A 14928-nucleotide genomic window follows, 5' to 3' on the forward strand; every position below is an offset into this window, starting at 1 on the left:
CAAAATGATCATGTAGATTCACTCTACATTTTACAAATCAGGAATCTGAGAGTCAAAGAATATGAGTGGCGTGATAGTGACAGTTGATAACAAGGCCAAGCTAGAGCCTGATTCCTAATCCAAATATTTTGCTACTTCTTAATGCTTTTCCCATTATAAAATCAGAGATGTTTTTTAAACAAAAATGTCGATTTCTAAAAGTAATGAACTTATACTCAGGATACATCAAGTATTAACAATTAGAAATTTCTCATATCACACAAAACTTTCTTCTAGTTTTTATGGTTTGGTAAACTATGTAATAAATTTTGATATCTTTTACACATTTTTAATCTGCTCTTCTGTGGTGCTGTTTCTTACTGAAATATTCTATACAGAAGAACGTAGTGTGGAAATGTTGACAACGTTTAGTACTGAGAAAAACAACTGGTCCCATAACTAGCTCCCTGACAAACAAGTTCCGGCTAGAATCTTCACCAGGAACTACGAACAACCCGCAAGTGTCTGGTGCAGCAAAGTAAAGAAAAGAAGCCAGAACAGGAAGCTGAGAACAAGATAATGGCAATAAATGCACCCGACTGGTAAAATCAAAACTATGATATACACAGAATACGTTTGTCTTCAATAGGTTGGAATTTGTAACTGTTTCTGCAAAGAATACTTAGACTACTTTCAGCTGAAATATAGAACACATTTCTGAAGGTCAGTGCCATAATAACTTGATAAACATTGTTTCTAACAAGGAACATTTTTTTTTCTTTTCCTAACTAACCTCAATGATGCTAGGTGTGACCAGTATTTGTGAAAAGTAATTTAACACAATGACATAATAAAAGTAATTTTCCTTAGAACTATGTTATGTTTAAGTTTCATATACTTATGTAATTTTTAGTACTAAATGGGCAAGTTCTTAAAAATACAATTCTATCTGGGGTAATTATATCCTACAACTTCAAAGTTCATAAAATTATAAATAAGGCATTAAAAATTAAAAATGTAAGATCTGTGCTCCTTTAAAGGTGAGTTGCCGGTTCCCGGTACCGGAGAAAAACCAAAAAACCAAAAAAAAAAAAAAAAAAAAAAAAAAGGTGAGTTGCCAAACCTATCAAACCAGTCACATTAATCTCTAATATTCTATGTAGTATTTGAGGAGTGAAACGATCAATTACAGTCCTCGTAACATTGTCTCTAAAAAGTAACCCATGTGGGCTGGGGATATAGCTCAGTGACATAAACACCTGCCTGGCAAGCACAAGGTCCTGAGTTCGATTCCCAGTACCAAAATAAAAAATAAAAAGTAATCTATGTTATATTTCAAAACATTTTTGTTTTACTCTTACCTACAACATAGATGAGGACCTGAAGCATTTCTTCTATTAATGTATTATACTGCTTAATCAAATCCTATAGAATTGAAAACAAATAAATTAGTTACATAAGAACCCAAAACCCCATAAAACATGCATTGCTTTTTTTTTGTCTTTGAGGCAGGGTCTCCTTATGCAGTTCTATATCAGACTCACAGTCCCTCCAGTCTAGTATTTCCTTTCAGAACATAGCAATACAAATTATGAAGTTAACAATTCCTTTTTTTGACATGAAATCCAAAAAAGTTCACAATACCTTGCATGTAAATACTGAACAACTGCTAATATTGTCACTGTTTTCCTTATCATTATCCTCGTATCATTTTTTATCCTAAGTCAACAAATTCTAATCTTTGACTCTTCCTCTACTATTACCTTCCTTCTTACTGGGCTAGTGAGAAAGGTGTCTCAAATATTTATGATGAAAGTACCCTTCCCTAACACGCCTTTTACTTAAGTACTGTATCAAGTCAGATATTTATTTTTAGTAAGTATCATGGCTGAAAATTAGTTTGCAGGTAATATCCTATTCTTTGGCACTTTGCAAGGGGCTTCCAAAGTGAAAGAATGTGATTTCACGAATTCAAAACAGTGAAGGGTTACCTTGTAAGTAGTACTTCAAATACTAAAACAAGAGATGTCACAAAAAATCATGAGGCAAGTTACAAATTGTGCAAAATGTAATCAGTACAATAAAGGGAGAGTCAACAGTCCTTACGAAGGAGCTTTTAAAAGAGCAGGATAAGACTAAAGAACAGGAACTGATGATGCACAGTCCCCCTGCAAAAGTTAACAATAATTAAAACAGTCGACGCCACTGGTAATTAAAAACTGCCAGTTCAAGTAAAATGTCATTATTATCTATTAGATCAACAAAGATTTAAACTATTGTGTTATTAGAAATGTACATATTTGGGGTTTAAACAGAAATAACTTTTCTGAGACCAATTTCTTGATATGTATATATATATTAAGAGCCTTAAAGAGAATGCTGTTTTATCCTTCAAATCCTCTTCTAAGAATTTATCTTAACATAATTAGGCAAATGTTTTAAACATTGAGATGCAGATATCTGTAAGAACAAAAAACTAGAAAAACCTCGCTAGCAACAGAAGACTAAAGTATAATACATTCATTCATTCATTCATTTATTGTGCCAAGAATCAAACTCAGGACCTTGTGCTTGCCAGGCAGGCACTGATCTACATTTAAAATGATAAGAGCTGCTTATTTATTGAATGACAAGGAATAAAACAATCATAGTATTTTGTTAAACACAGGCAGCAAATTTACAAAACAGGACATACAGAAGGATATAATTTTTGCTTTAAAAACAAGATAATGACACTTTTTTTTCCTTCTCTTTTGGTATGAGGAATTGAACCCAGGGCCTTGTGTTAGGCAGGCAATGCATTGCCAAGCTATATCTCTGGCTCACCAATACTTTATTTTCTGAAGGCAGTATTTCACGTGGTATTTTTCCCTTTGTTGATCTATACAGTCTAACTTTTCTGGAGTGAAAAGAATCTGTGTGTGTGTATGTATTGACGGTACTTTACTTCATCTCTAGATTATTATGATACCTAATATGACATAAATGTTATGTCATATTATACTGTAATAGTTTGAGACTAAGGAGAGAAGTCTGTACATTAGTACAGATTAAATTTTTTGAGGGGGAATCTCTGATAGGTTGAATTTGTGGACACAGAACCAACACAAACACAGGGCCAACTCTATACATAAAGAAATAAACTTGAAAATAGTTCAATAATATCTTCCTCAGACTAATTTATATGTCATTTTCTCTTGCTTACCTGGTCTTTTGTAGATATGGTCTTGGTAAAAGCATCAGCAAGCTCATACCTCTGAAGTATTAGTAACAAGAACTTGTTGGGGTCCATTAAAGATGCACCGATCTGTGAATGAAACACAGTATCACATTTCTTCTATATTAAACAGAGAAACTACTTTTCTCTATTAGCACCAGAAAATTATACAGATTACAGAAAATAATGTAGCAGCCTCCTCTATTTCTTTGCTATCCTAGTCAGTTTAATGATGAAGAAAATTCAACTTAATAAACTATAGGAAAAAAGAAGAATTAAGATTTTTTTACTTTTTGAGACAGGGTCTCGCCATGTAGTTCAGACCAGCCTTGAATTCACTATGTAGCCAAGACCAGCCTTAGACTCCCAGTGATCCTCCTGCCTCACCCTCCCAAGTGCTAGGATTATAGGCGTGTGCCACTATACCTGGCAGAATCAAGATACATTATGTACAGGTACAAATTCCCTATGGTGAATGTGATCATAATGTACATCAAAAATGTACCAATAAAATTAATTTTAAAAATAAGTTATAATCTCTTCTCATCACAAGAAATTTAGGAGGTAGATTAAGGCATAAACATGAAACATAATTTAAACAGGTACCTGAAGCATGATAATATCTTTATCATACATTTCTTCTCTGCACTTCACATCTTGGTAATAAAATACCTATAAATAAAGGTAGGTAGATGCTAAAAGATTTATTTCAAACAAATTTCTCAACAAAATCTATTCTTAAAACTTTGTTAGAAACCCCTGGGACCCCATGGTGGCAAGAAGTTAAGTTGTAAATCCAGGAATCATTTTAAGGGATTTGTGAGGATAAACTGGGAAGCGTGGCACGGGGATGTCACTCAGCAGTAAGATGCCTGCCCAGCACACACAAGGCCCAGGTTCAGCTCCCAGCACCACAAAACAAACAAACAAACAAACAAACCAGACTTGAGAATTAAAAATGCTCTACTTTTATTCTTAGTATGTTTGACAAAAAACTTATTTCTTCTACATTTAAAATATCTATTTCAATACAAGTAAATCAATTTCTACATTCTAATCATAACACCAATTTTTCTTCCAAGTGGTAACTTTACAAGTCTTATTTCCCACCTTTTAGGGAAAGTACTTCTCCTTATAGGCTCTAAAACAGAAGGAAAAGTTATGAAGTAGCCTTTGACTAAGACAGATGATGTGAAGACTGAAGGCCTCTCAGTAAGGTAACCCTTAAAAGAGAGCGATGTCAACAGGAAACTTCTAAGGACAGAGAAAAAAAATATATACAAACAAAAAATACAGGAAACTTTCATGGTACTACCGGCTTTCAGCTCATCTGTCCACTTAAATACCGTAGTTTCTTTAATAATTTAAGATAAGACAAGCAGTAAAAGGACAAAAGAGAAACATCTATATGGTCCCTAAAATTTTCATTCCTAAGAATTTATACAAGAGAATAAAAGCAAATTCTGAGCAAAATCTAAGGGCATGGGATAAAATTGCATAAAACAAAAACACATCTCTGAATTGAAGAACAGACCTTACCATACCTGGCTAATGAGAGACAGCCCATTTCTTCGCCACATCTCAGCAACTACCTGGGCAACCAACACCAGACAACGCAAAGGATACTCCACTAGCACCTCTACTTGCAAGTCCTGCTGAAACACAGGAAGGTCAATTCCATTATTTCTTGTAGGGCTGAAGTATACTTCAGTCATGACACTACATATTTATTCAGTAGTTTTTCTCATCAGTAAAATGGAAGGTTTGAACTAGACAACTTTCAAATCCCTGTGACTTATATTCCAATGGGATATACACAGTTGGGTTTCAAAATATTTTCTTTCCATTTAACAACAAAGGGGTGTTCAAAAATATGATATAGGGGCTAGGGATTTAGCTCAGTGGCACAGCGCCTGCCCCGCAAGCACAAGGTCATGAGTTCAATCCCCGGTACTGGAAAAAAACAAACAAAAACTTGTGGCAAAAATATGATATAAGCAAATCAATATTTAGTGTAGTCACTTACAAAAGGTACAAATTCATGCAGTCTTGAAACAGCACCCAGTCTGCTTAAACGTACATGAAGACCTAAATTTTTTAAAAGAGAAAATGAGAAAGCAATTAACCCTAGTTAGTGTATTTACTAGTTAGTACTACACTAAGTTTAGAAACAAGGGGATTTGGTCAGGCATGATAGCACATGCCTGTAATCCCAGCACTTGGGAGGCTGAGACAGGAAGAATGCTGAGTTTGAGGCCAGCCTAGGCTACATAATGAGTTCAAGGCCAGCCTGTACTACATAGTGAGACCCTGTCTCAAAACACAGAAAAAAAGAAAGAAACAAAGAGAGCCGGGGGAGGGGGAGAAGAAAAAAAGAAAGAAAGAAAGAAAGAAAGAAAGAAAGAAAGAAAAGAAAGAAAAGAAAGAAAAGAAAGAAAGAAAAGAAAGAAAAGAAAGAAAAGAAAGAAAAAGAAAGAAGAAAGAAAGATAGATTTAAATGTATATTTACCAGGCTAGTTGTGTACCTCAGAGGTACAGTGTTTGCCTAGCATGTTTGAGGCCCTGGGTTCAATCAACATCCTCTCTCCTCCAAAAAAGTACATGAACTAAATTTAGAAAGGACAGTCTAAAATGCAAACTTTTCACATTTAATTTTGAAACAGAGTATTACCAAAACACTTAAAATCCTATATTGTGCAAGGTACACTCATACATTATAAAAAACTGACACGCTGCCTCTCCAGATGTTTATTCTGCTCTTGATATCAAAATAGTTGAAAACTATTCTAAGTATTTTTATTTTGTCAGATGCTGTTTTTATTAGTATATGTTTGCATTACATAATGACTACACTCCTTGTGTGGAGTTGGTACATGTACATAACACATCAGTTTTATTTTGTTTTGTTTTGGTACCAGGAATCGAACTCACGACCTTGTGCTTGCCAAGTAGGCACTGTGCCATTGAGCTACATCCCTAGCCCAATACATCAGTTTCTTGAGGAATCTCCACACTGATTTCCATAGCAGCTGTACCAATTTATGTTCCCACTAACTGTGTAGAAGGTTTCCTTTTTCTTGCTGCCTCATCAACACTTGTTATTCTTTGATTTCTTGATAATGATCATTCTTTCTGTGGTTATTCTAAGTACTTTAAAAATAGAATTAAAATAAAATCACATGATGTCAAAGACACCATATATAAAAACTTGCTAGGTGTAGTGGCATATGCCTGTACTTCTAGCACTTGGGAGGCTAAGGCCAGGAAAACTGCCACAAGTTCAAGGCCAGCCTGAAATACATAGTTAGATGTCTCCAAAAAAATAAGATAAAATAGATAAATTGGACTACACCAAAAACCCCCGGTATCAAAGAACACGATCAACATTGAAAGACACCCTATAGTATGACAAAATGTACTGGCATATCATATATCTGATGAACAGGTGATATCCATAACATACAAAAACTCTGACAACTGAGCAGTAAAAAAACAAACCCTAGGGGCTGGGGGTTTAGCTCAGCGGCACAGCACCTGCCTGGCAAGCGCAAGATCGGGAGTTCCATTCCCGGTACCAGAAAAAAGCCACCATGACCCCCTGACCCCGCAAAAAAAAAAAAAAAACAACCCCTAATAAATACTGAGCAAAGCAACTGAATAGCTATTTCTCCAAAACAGACATAACAAACCAATAACCTTCTGAAAAGATGCTCAGCATCAGCAATCACTAAGGAAATACACACTGAAATACCATTGAAATACCATTTACAAATACTATCAAAATGAGAATGGTTATTATTAACAAAAATAAACACAAAATAACAAGTGTTAGCAAGGATGTGAACAAACTGGAACCCTTGTACACTACTGGTGCGAGCTGTTATGGAAACAGGATGGTAGTTCCACAAAAAAATTAAACACAGAATTCCCGTGTGATCCAGCAGCTCCTTTCCGGATACATACCAAAAGAATTGAAAGCAAAGGCTTGAACAGATTCATATATTTATGTTCATGAACAGCGTTATTCACAATAGCCAAAATGAGGAAGCAACTCAAATGTCTACCAATAGATGAGCAGCTGAACAAAATATCATACAATGGAGTTTTTTTGAGACAGGGTCTCGCTATGCAGTTCAGGCTGGCCTTGAGCTCACTTTGTAGCCCAGGCTGATCTCAAACTCACAACGATCCTCCTCCTGCCTCAGACTCCTGAGTGCTGGATTACAGGAGTGCGCCAGCACACCTGGCAAATGGAGTCTTAAAAAGGAATGAAATCCCAACACATACTGCAACATGGATGAATCTCGATAATATTATCCTAAATGAAATAAGCCAGTCACAAAAGGATAATACTGTATGATTCCTCTTATCATCAGTACCCAGAGTAGTTAAGTGGAGACAGAATGTAGAGCGGCAGCTGCCAGAGACTGTGTGCAGAGGGTAACAGACAGCTATCACTTCAATATCATCATATGTCAGTTTTGAAAGTTACACAGGTTTTGTAGCTGGATGGTGGTAGTGGTTATACAACAATGTGAATGCACCTAAGGCCAATACATACTTAAAAATGATGAATTTTATGTTACATATATTTTGCCACAATTAAAATATAAACATATTTGCACTTTGATAAAGTTGTTCAAAAAAAGGATGACAGGTAAATAGATAATTTACATGAACATTCAAATAACTAAAGAAAATCTATGATTTTTCTTTTAGTGATGAAGAAAAATTGATAGATTGTTCATGGTGAAATTAGCCAGAGAGGAAGTTAAAACCAATGCCAAGAATTCATTATATTTAAATTTGGTAGGGAGGGGAGTTGCAGTCAGCCTTTAAGTATATACTCTAGGGACCTATCAGATGACCTGATGAAAAGTTGCCCAGGTAAATAAATACCCTTAAATGAGGGTTGTGGCTACGGCTCCTTGAAGTGACAATGATAGCCCTAACTACACGATCTGGTCTGAGCACGTCTGAACATACTAACCACAGAACAGAAAGAGAATTACTAATCTGTATATCTTTATTTGCGTATATCTTTAATAACAGCTATCTCAAATGCATAAAAAGGAAATACTTACCAGCAAGAGTCCTAGAGAGAGGCAGATGTATGCTTACGAGATCCTCAGATACTCTGTAAGACTTAGTTTCCAAAGTATGACCACACAGCTGTACCACTGTCTTGCTACCAGTTGTGAAACTTGTACTGCACCTCATCACAGCTTTGTGACATTCTTTATAAGCCACTAGTAAGAGTTCTTCCTGAAGAGAAAGTAAAAATGCAAATATGTCAACAAAGTAGCTGCTTTGGCACTCATTACTCAATAAATATTTATTAAATATGAGTGAAAAGTTATTCTGTATATTATTAGAGCTATCTCCACAAGACCTGCATACCAGGAGGGGAAAATATATATATATATATATATATTCCTGGCAAGCACAAGGTCGTGAGTTCGGTTCCCGGTACCGGAGAAAAAATAAATAAATAAATAAATTAAAAAGAATTTTAAGTACCATTAAATGGCACAAAATATTTTGGGGGGTGCTTTGAGACAGAATCTCTCTATGTAATGAAGAGTGCAGGCTGGCATTGAGCTCACTGTGTATTCCAGGCTGACCTCAACTCATAGAATTCCCCTGCCTCAGCTTCCTGAGTGCTGAGTCACAGTTTCCATGTGCACCATCATGGTAGGCTACACACTCATTTTCTTTTTTTTTTTGTTTTTTTTTTGTTGTTGTTTTTTCTGGTACTGGGAGTCGAACTCATGACCTTGCACTTTCCAGACAGGTGCTGTGCCACTAAACTAAATCCCCAGCCCCTACAAACTCATTTTCTTAAGAAGATAAAGAAAATAATCACAGGGGCTGGGGATTTAGCTCAGCGGCACAGCGCCTGCCTGGCAAGTGCAAGGTCGTAAGTTCTATTCCTGGTACTGGAAGAAAAACAAAAAAAACCCAACAACAACAAAAAGAAAACAATCACAAACAATTTGGAAGACATGTTTGTTAAAGCAGCTTTTGAGTGGCCTCTAAAAGAATATGCAGAATTCAGCAAAGCAAGAGAGCATGTGCTTAACATGTGCAAGGCCCTGGGTTCAACCTCCAGCATCAATCATAAGACAAACCCACAAAACAAGAAACCCCATAATTTAAGTATGGGGAAAGATGAGAAAAAAGTGGCACTGTAAGCAGTGAAGTAGAATAAACAAACACAAAAAATAAGGGAAAACACATCTCTGTTAAGGCACCAGAGGGAAATGTAAGCTAGACAAACTAAAAGTTTTATCGATAGAATTAAACTGGAAATATTCCTTGGTTCTAGCTTACAAACACACCAATGGCGTGTTCATCACACTGCACATTGAAGAGCAATGTAATCAACACTCTGCTTTAAGAAAAGTTAATGTGTGTCACTCAGAGTGACTGACTGGAGAAGGTAAAGTTAGGAGATAAGCGAATGAACAGGAATGATGAAGAATCAAACATCCAAGTGAGAACAGTAAAAGAGAGGAGTCAAAGGTCATTCAGGTCACTCTGAACACAGTGTTTCTGTCACTGGTTTTATCTTGAAAAAGGAATGACATGCCCAGACAAATTTTGGAAACATGCCTCTTAAAAATTAGCATGTTGGCCTGGACTACATCTCGAGATCCTGTCTCAAAAAGCAAAATAAAACATTAGTATGTTGATTAAAAGGTGTGAGAAGTTTCATAGCTTAAAAACATCCTGCCATTTTAACCCGGGATTTCACATTACGTGAACCTAGAACATTTTTCTTCTCAAAACATCTGTTAACATCAAACACACAGAACACAATGATTCTGGGATTTCCTATATGGATGAATGCAGCAGCACCATCAATAGAACAAGGGAAGGTGGGGGGCTGGGGATTTAGCTCAGCGGCACAGCGCCTGCCTGGCAAGCACAAGGCTGTGAGTTTGATTCCCACTACCGGAAAAAAACCAAACCAAAACAAAACAAAAGAACAAGGGAAGGTAAAAAAAAAAACTCAGTCACTGACTGATATCGGTAACTAAAAGCAGAAGTATTCGGATAGCACAGTACTATGAAAATTAGAAAGAAACGTATGAGAAGACTAAGATACTTAACTGACTACATGTCTACAGGAAGGAAGATGGGGACCAAGAAAAGACCTCTAACTTTGGTTACAGTTTTTATATAAACATAGTTCTAGTAAACTGGAAGACGGAAACTCTGACGCTTCGCTGTATAAGGACCTAATGAGTGAAGACGGCACATGTAGATGATTTCAGGTTTGGGAGGTGCGATGATAACCAACACGCACCTGGGTCCCCTCTCTCAGCAACTGTGCACGCCATTTCATGAATGAAAAATCACGGAGCAGCGCTGTACTTGTTGGGAAATATTTCCTTGCTTATTGGTATACAAAGCTACTGTGCTAGATTAAAGTCTATTTTGTCTATGAGGGTGAGTGTTTTGGCACCTGTGAGCAAAAGAGAAGAGGAAGACAGGGAGCATGTTGTTTGGAAGTAGCAAAGGCAAAGCGGGGGGCTTATTATTGCGTTTATGGGCAGGAGAGCCTGTGTATTTAGAGGTAAGTGAAAGAACTAGAAATTCAAGTAGAGACAACTGCAGAGGCGAACTCCAGGAGAAAGCTGTTACCAGGTGGAACCCAAGTGCAGGTAGATCACTGGTTTTAGAAAGAAAGACAAAGAGGAGACAGTAGTAAAACCTGGTCAGTGCACAGATGATGGTGACAAAGGTACAGAGGAACTGGAGGACACACAGCAATCTCTATCAGGTAATGTCACTTTCCTTAGAAAGAAAATAAATTAGGTCATTTTCCCCAATGAGAAGCTGCAGCAGTGTTAGTGTATTTAAAGGTCATAATCTAAATTGTTTCTTCAGAAACTACATTACTTCTGTATTTGAAAATTAATTTTCAAAAATTATTAAGTACGTTTATTAGGATTTTACATGGTCTAACACATGTACTAAAGCTCTTGATTGAATAAATATTCACTCCTTTCTATTCCTGAAATATTTTAAAAATCTATATGATCTTAATTACTATATTAATATTCATTTCCAAATAAATAAATGTGTATGAAGAGGTGCTTGATAGCACATTTCACTGATTTACTCACTAGGTAGCCCAGGCTGGCCTCAAACTCACAGGGATCCTTCTCAGCCTCCAGAGTGCTGGGATTACAGGCTTGCAACACCATGCCCGGTTGAAAATAATACCATATTTCCTCTAAACAAGCACAGCCACCCTGAGGCACATTTTCTAATCAAGTATGAAAGAGCAGACTTTTCCTCTAAATTTAATAGGACAAGTTTAAGTATCTAAGAAATGTATACTAAACATACAATAAAAATTTACATCAAAGAAGCTCCAATATAAAACAGTAGCTATTAGAGCACTCAAAAAGGCAATGTTTCTAGTAACATATCTTACTTACCTCACAGGCACACCACTCTTGGAACATGAGTAAAATATTTTTCAATTGCATCTGTATAGCAATGGCAGCCTCCCAGTCAGGATCTACTTCAATGTGCTGCCCGACCTGTCTTCTGATTTCTTCCATTCCCTATAAGAAAAGATTGGGCAACACATATGACCCGCTTTCTTTGCTCCTGTACTGGCAAAATATAAAACTGTCAGCATTCGTATTTATAAATGCATAGTATTTTAACTTTTAGATGGTTGTTATACTAGGTCAGAATACAGAAGTTCACATACCACCTATTAGGGTTATACCTCAGGAAAAAAACACCTATCTGTAAATATCAGCTCTCTCTGTCTTGCTGTGTGTCAGGCCAAGTTACATGATGCTGGGTAAATTATTTTTAAGCTTCCATCCTTATATGTAAAATGAGAATAATAACAGCCAACTACCTCAAAATATTGGTATAAGACTCAAAAGAGATAATGCATATAAAATCTTACTATACATTTATCACATGACAAACATTCAATAAGTATTAATAGTATTAGGAACAGTAAACTACAGTATAAAAGATAAAATTCAGATTAATTAGTCAATGTTTAAATCTCATTTCTATTTTGCTAGATAAAATTTCTCTAATAAAAAATACACTATTTTCAAAGAAGCAGAAGGAGGAAGAAGGAAGAGGAAGGGAAGAGACAAGGAAGAGAATGAGGAAAGAAAGGAGGAGGGAGGAAAAAGGAGGAAGGAAATGAGAGCAGGAAGAGGAAGAGGAAAAAACCAACAGCAGCAATAACAACACTAAGTTTTTAACACTAACTTTTAAAAATAAAATTCTCTCAATACAATACCTGCATACAGGTAAGAATCTTCAAAAAAGATCGAAAGCCTTCAAGGAACTGTATTCTTAATCTTTCTGTCCATACTGTGGGCTTGCTGATCAGGATATACCTATCATTTTAAAAAAAAACAAAGGAATATTTCATTTCTGTCTTGAGATATTATAAAGTTCTCAGGTTATAGACAATGATGTCTTATCAGAATTACATATTCTAATTTCTTAAAAATAGAAGCACTGAAAAGAGCTAGAATTGTTTATTTACCTTTACTTTACATACAAACAGCAAACTCTGGGAATACTCTACAAGAAAATATTAAAGATAAGGCTACCAGAGAAGGACCCAACTAAGAAAGGAAACTATAAACCAATCTCCCAAATGAGCATTGATGCAAAAATCCGCAATAAGATACTGGCAAACAGAATGCAGTAAAATCATCAAGATTATACACCATGACCAAGTAGGATTCATTCCAGAAATGCAAGGATGGTACAACATACATAAATGAATAAATGTAATGTATCATATTAACAGAGTCAAAGACAAAAATCATATGATCATCTCAACAGACACAGGAAAAGCATCTGACAAAGTCCAACAACCACTGATGATAAAAATCCTACAGAAAATTGGAATAGATGGTCTTTATCTCAATTTGATAAAAGCCATCTATGACAAACCAACAGCCAACATCACATGGAATGGACAAAAGCTGAAAGCTTTCACTCTAAAATCAGGAACAAGACAAGGATGTCCACTGTCACCACTCTTATTCAATACAGTTATGGAAACATTAGCCAGACAAATTAGACAAGAAAGAAATAAAAGCAAAAAGGATAGGAAAGAAAGAAGGTAACATCATTATTTGTGGATAACATGATACTCTAAATAGAAGACCCAAAAAGCTGCACAAAAAGACTTCTAGATTTAATAATCAAATTTGGTGACATAGCTGGATACAAAGTCAACACTCAAAAATCAATGGCCTTCCAGTACACGAGTAACAGTCACTGAGAGATAAATTAGTGAAATGACCTTTCCCAACAGCATCCCCCAAAAAGAAATACCTAGGAATCAATCTAATGAAGGAAATAAAAGACCTCTACATTGAAAACTACATTTCTCTCTTTTTTTGTACCAGAAATTGAACTCAGCACCTCGTGCTTGCTGGGCAGGTGCTTGTGCTGCTGAGCTATACCCCCGGCCCCCTACATTGAAAACTATGCTACTCTAAAAAGGAGATGGAAGAAACTATCAGAAAATGGAAAGATGTTCCTTCTTCTTGGGTAGGAATAACCAATATAGTGAAAATGGCCAGTCTTCCAAAGTTGTTATACAGATTTAATGCAACTCCAATAGAAATTCCAACAGCATATCTCACACAATTAGAGAAAACAATCCTAAAATTCATTTGGAAACAGAAGAGACCTAGAATAGCAAAGGCAGTTCTAGGCAACAAAGGCCAGGCAGGGGGGCGTCATAATCCCAGACTAGAAATTATACTACAAAGACACTGCAATAAAAACAGCATGGTACTAGAAAAAAAAAAAAAAGACCCAACAATCAATGGAATAGATTAGAAAATGCAGAAACAACTTTAGACACACTCAGCCACCTTATCTTTGACAAAGGTGCCAAACACATTTACTGGGAGAAAGATACCCTCTTTAATAAATGGTGAAGGAAAAACTGGTTTTCCACATGTCAGTGGATTAAAATTAGATCCATATCTTTCACTATGCACTAAACTAAAATCAAAATGGATCAAAGATCTAAATATTAAAGCAGAAACATTAAATCTGATGAATATAGAATAAGTAGAACTCTTGAAGACATTGGTGTAGGCAAAGATTTTATCAACAAAACCCTGATCACATAGGAATTATCACAAAGAATCAACTGGGATCTCACTAAAAAAAGTTTTTGCACAGCAAGTGAAACAATCAACAGAGTAGAGAAATAACCCAAAGTGTGGGGAAAAAAATTTGCCAGCTGTTCCTCAGACTACAGGTTACTATCTAGAATATATAAAGAACTAAAAAAAATCAGATCCCCAAATTTAAAGACCCAATCCAAAAATGGGCATTTGAGATGAATAGACTTCTCAGATGAAATAGAAACAGCAAATATATTAAAAAATGTTCAACATAACTAGTCATTTGAGAGATGCAAACTAAACACTGAGATTCCATCTCACCACAGAAAGAATGGCTATCATCAAGAAATCAGCCAGTCACCTAAAAACAGACTTGAGGATCAATGGAACAGACTGGAAGAAATAGCCACAACCAAAAACACACTCAGCCACTTAATCTTTGATAAAGGGGCCAAACAAACTCACTGGGAGAATGATAGCCTAAATGGCTATCATTTACTAAATGGTCCTGGGAACATTGGCTTGCTACCTGCCAAAGACTGAAAATAGACCCAAGTCTATCACCATGCACCAAAC

At 35.9% G+C, this 14928-nt stretch overlaps 1 protein-coding gene across 4 annotated transcripts in view; it reads right to left on the bottom strand.

The window, feature by feature from the left end:
* The window catches only part of Ubr1 (ubiquitin protein ligase E3 component n-recognin 1), a 159924-nt gene that overhangs the window by 73010 nt on the left and 71986 nt on the right, over window positions 1–14928 (bottom strand). For 3 of the 4 annotated variants that reach the window (XM_005381366.2, XM_013512444.1, XM_013512445.1), the window contains exons 13-20: window positions 12489–12588; window positions 11650–11778; window positions 8281–8461; window positions 5223–5284; window positions 4741–4851; window positions 3803–3868; window positions 3185–3286; window positions 1341–1404 (exon numbers count right to left, since the gene is read on the bottom strand). In XM_005381366.2, coding sequence (XP_005381423.1) covers window positions 1341–1404; window positions 3185–3286; window positions 3803–3868; window positions 4741–4851; window positions 5223–5284; window positions 8281–8461; window positions 11650–11778; window positions 12489–12588 — 815 coding nt within the window. The remainder of the gene's footprint in view (window positions 1–1340; window positions 1405–3184; window positions 3287–3802; window positions 3869–4740; window positions 4852–5222; window positions 5285–8280; window positions 8462–11649; window positions 11779–12488; window positions 12589–14928) is intronic. The other variant, XM_013512443.1, reaches the window with a different exon arrangement.

This window comes from Chinchilla lanigera, unplaced genomic scaffold (assembly GCF_000276665.1).
Source record: "Chinchilla lanigera isolate Chin_1 unplaced genomic scaffold, ChiLan1.0 scaffold00015, whole genome shotgun sequence".
NCBI classification, from domain to species: domain Eukaryota; kingdom Metazoa; phylum Chordata; class Mammalia; order Rodentia; family Chinchillidae; genus Chinchilla; species Chinchilla lanigera.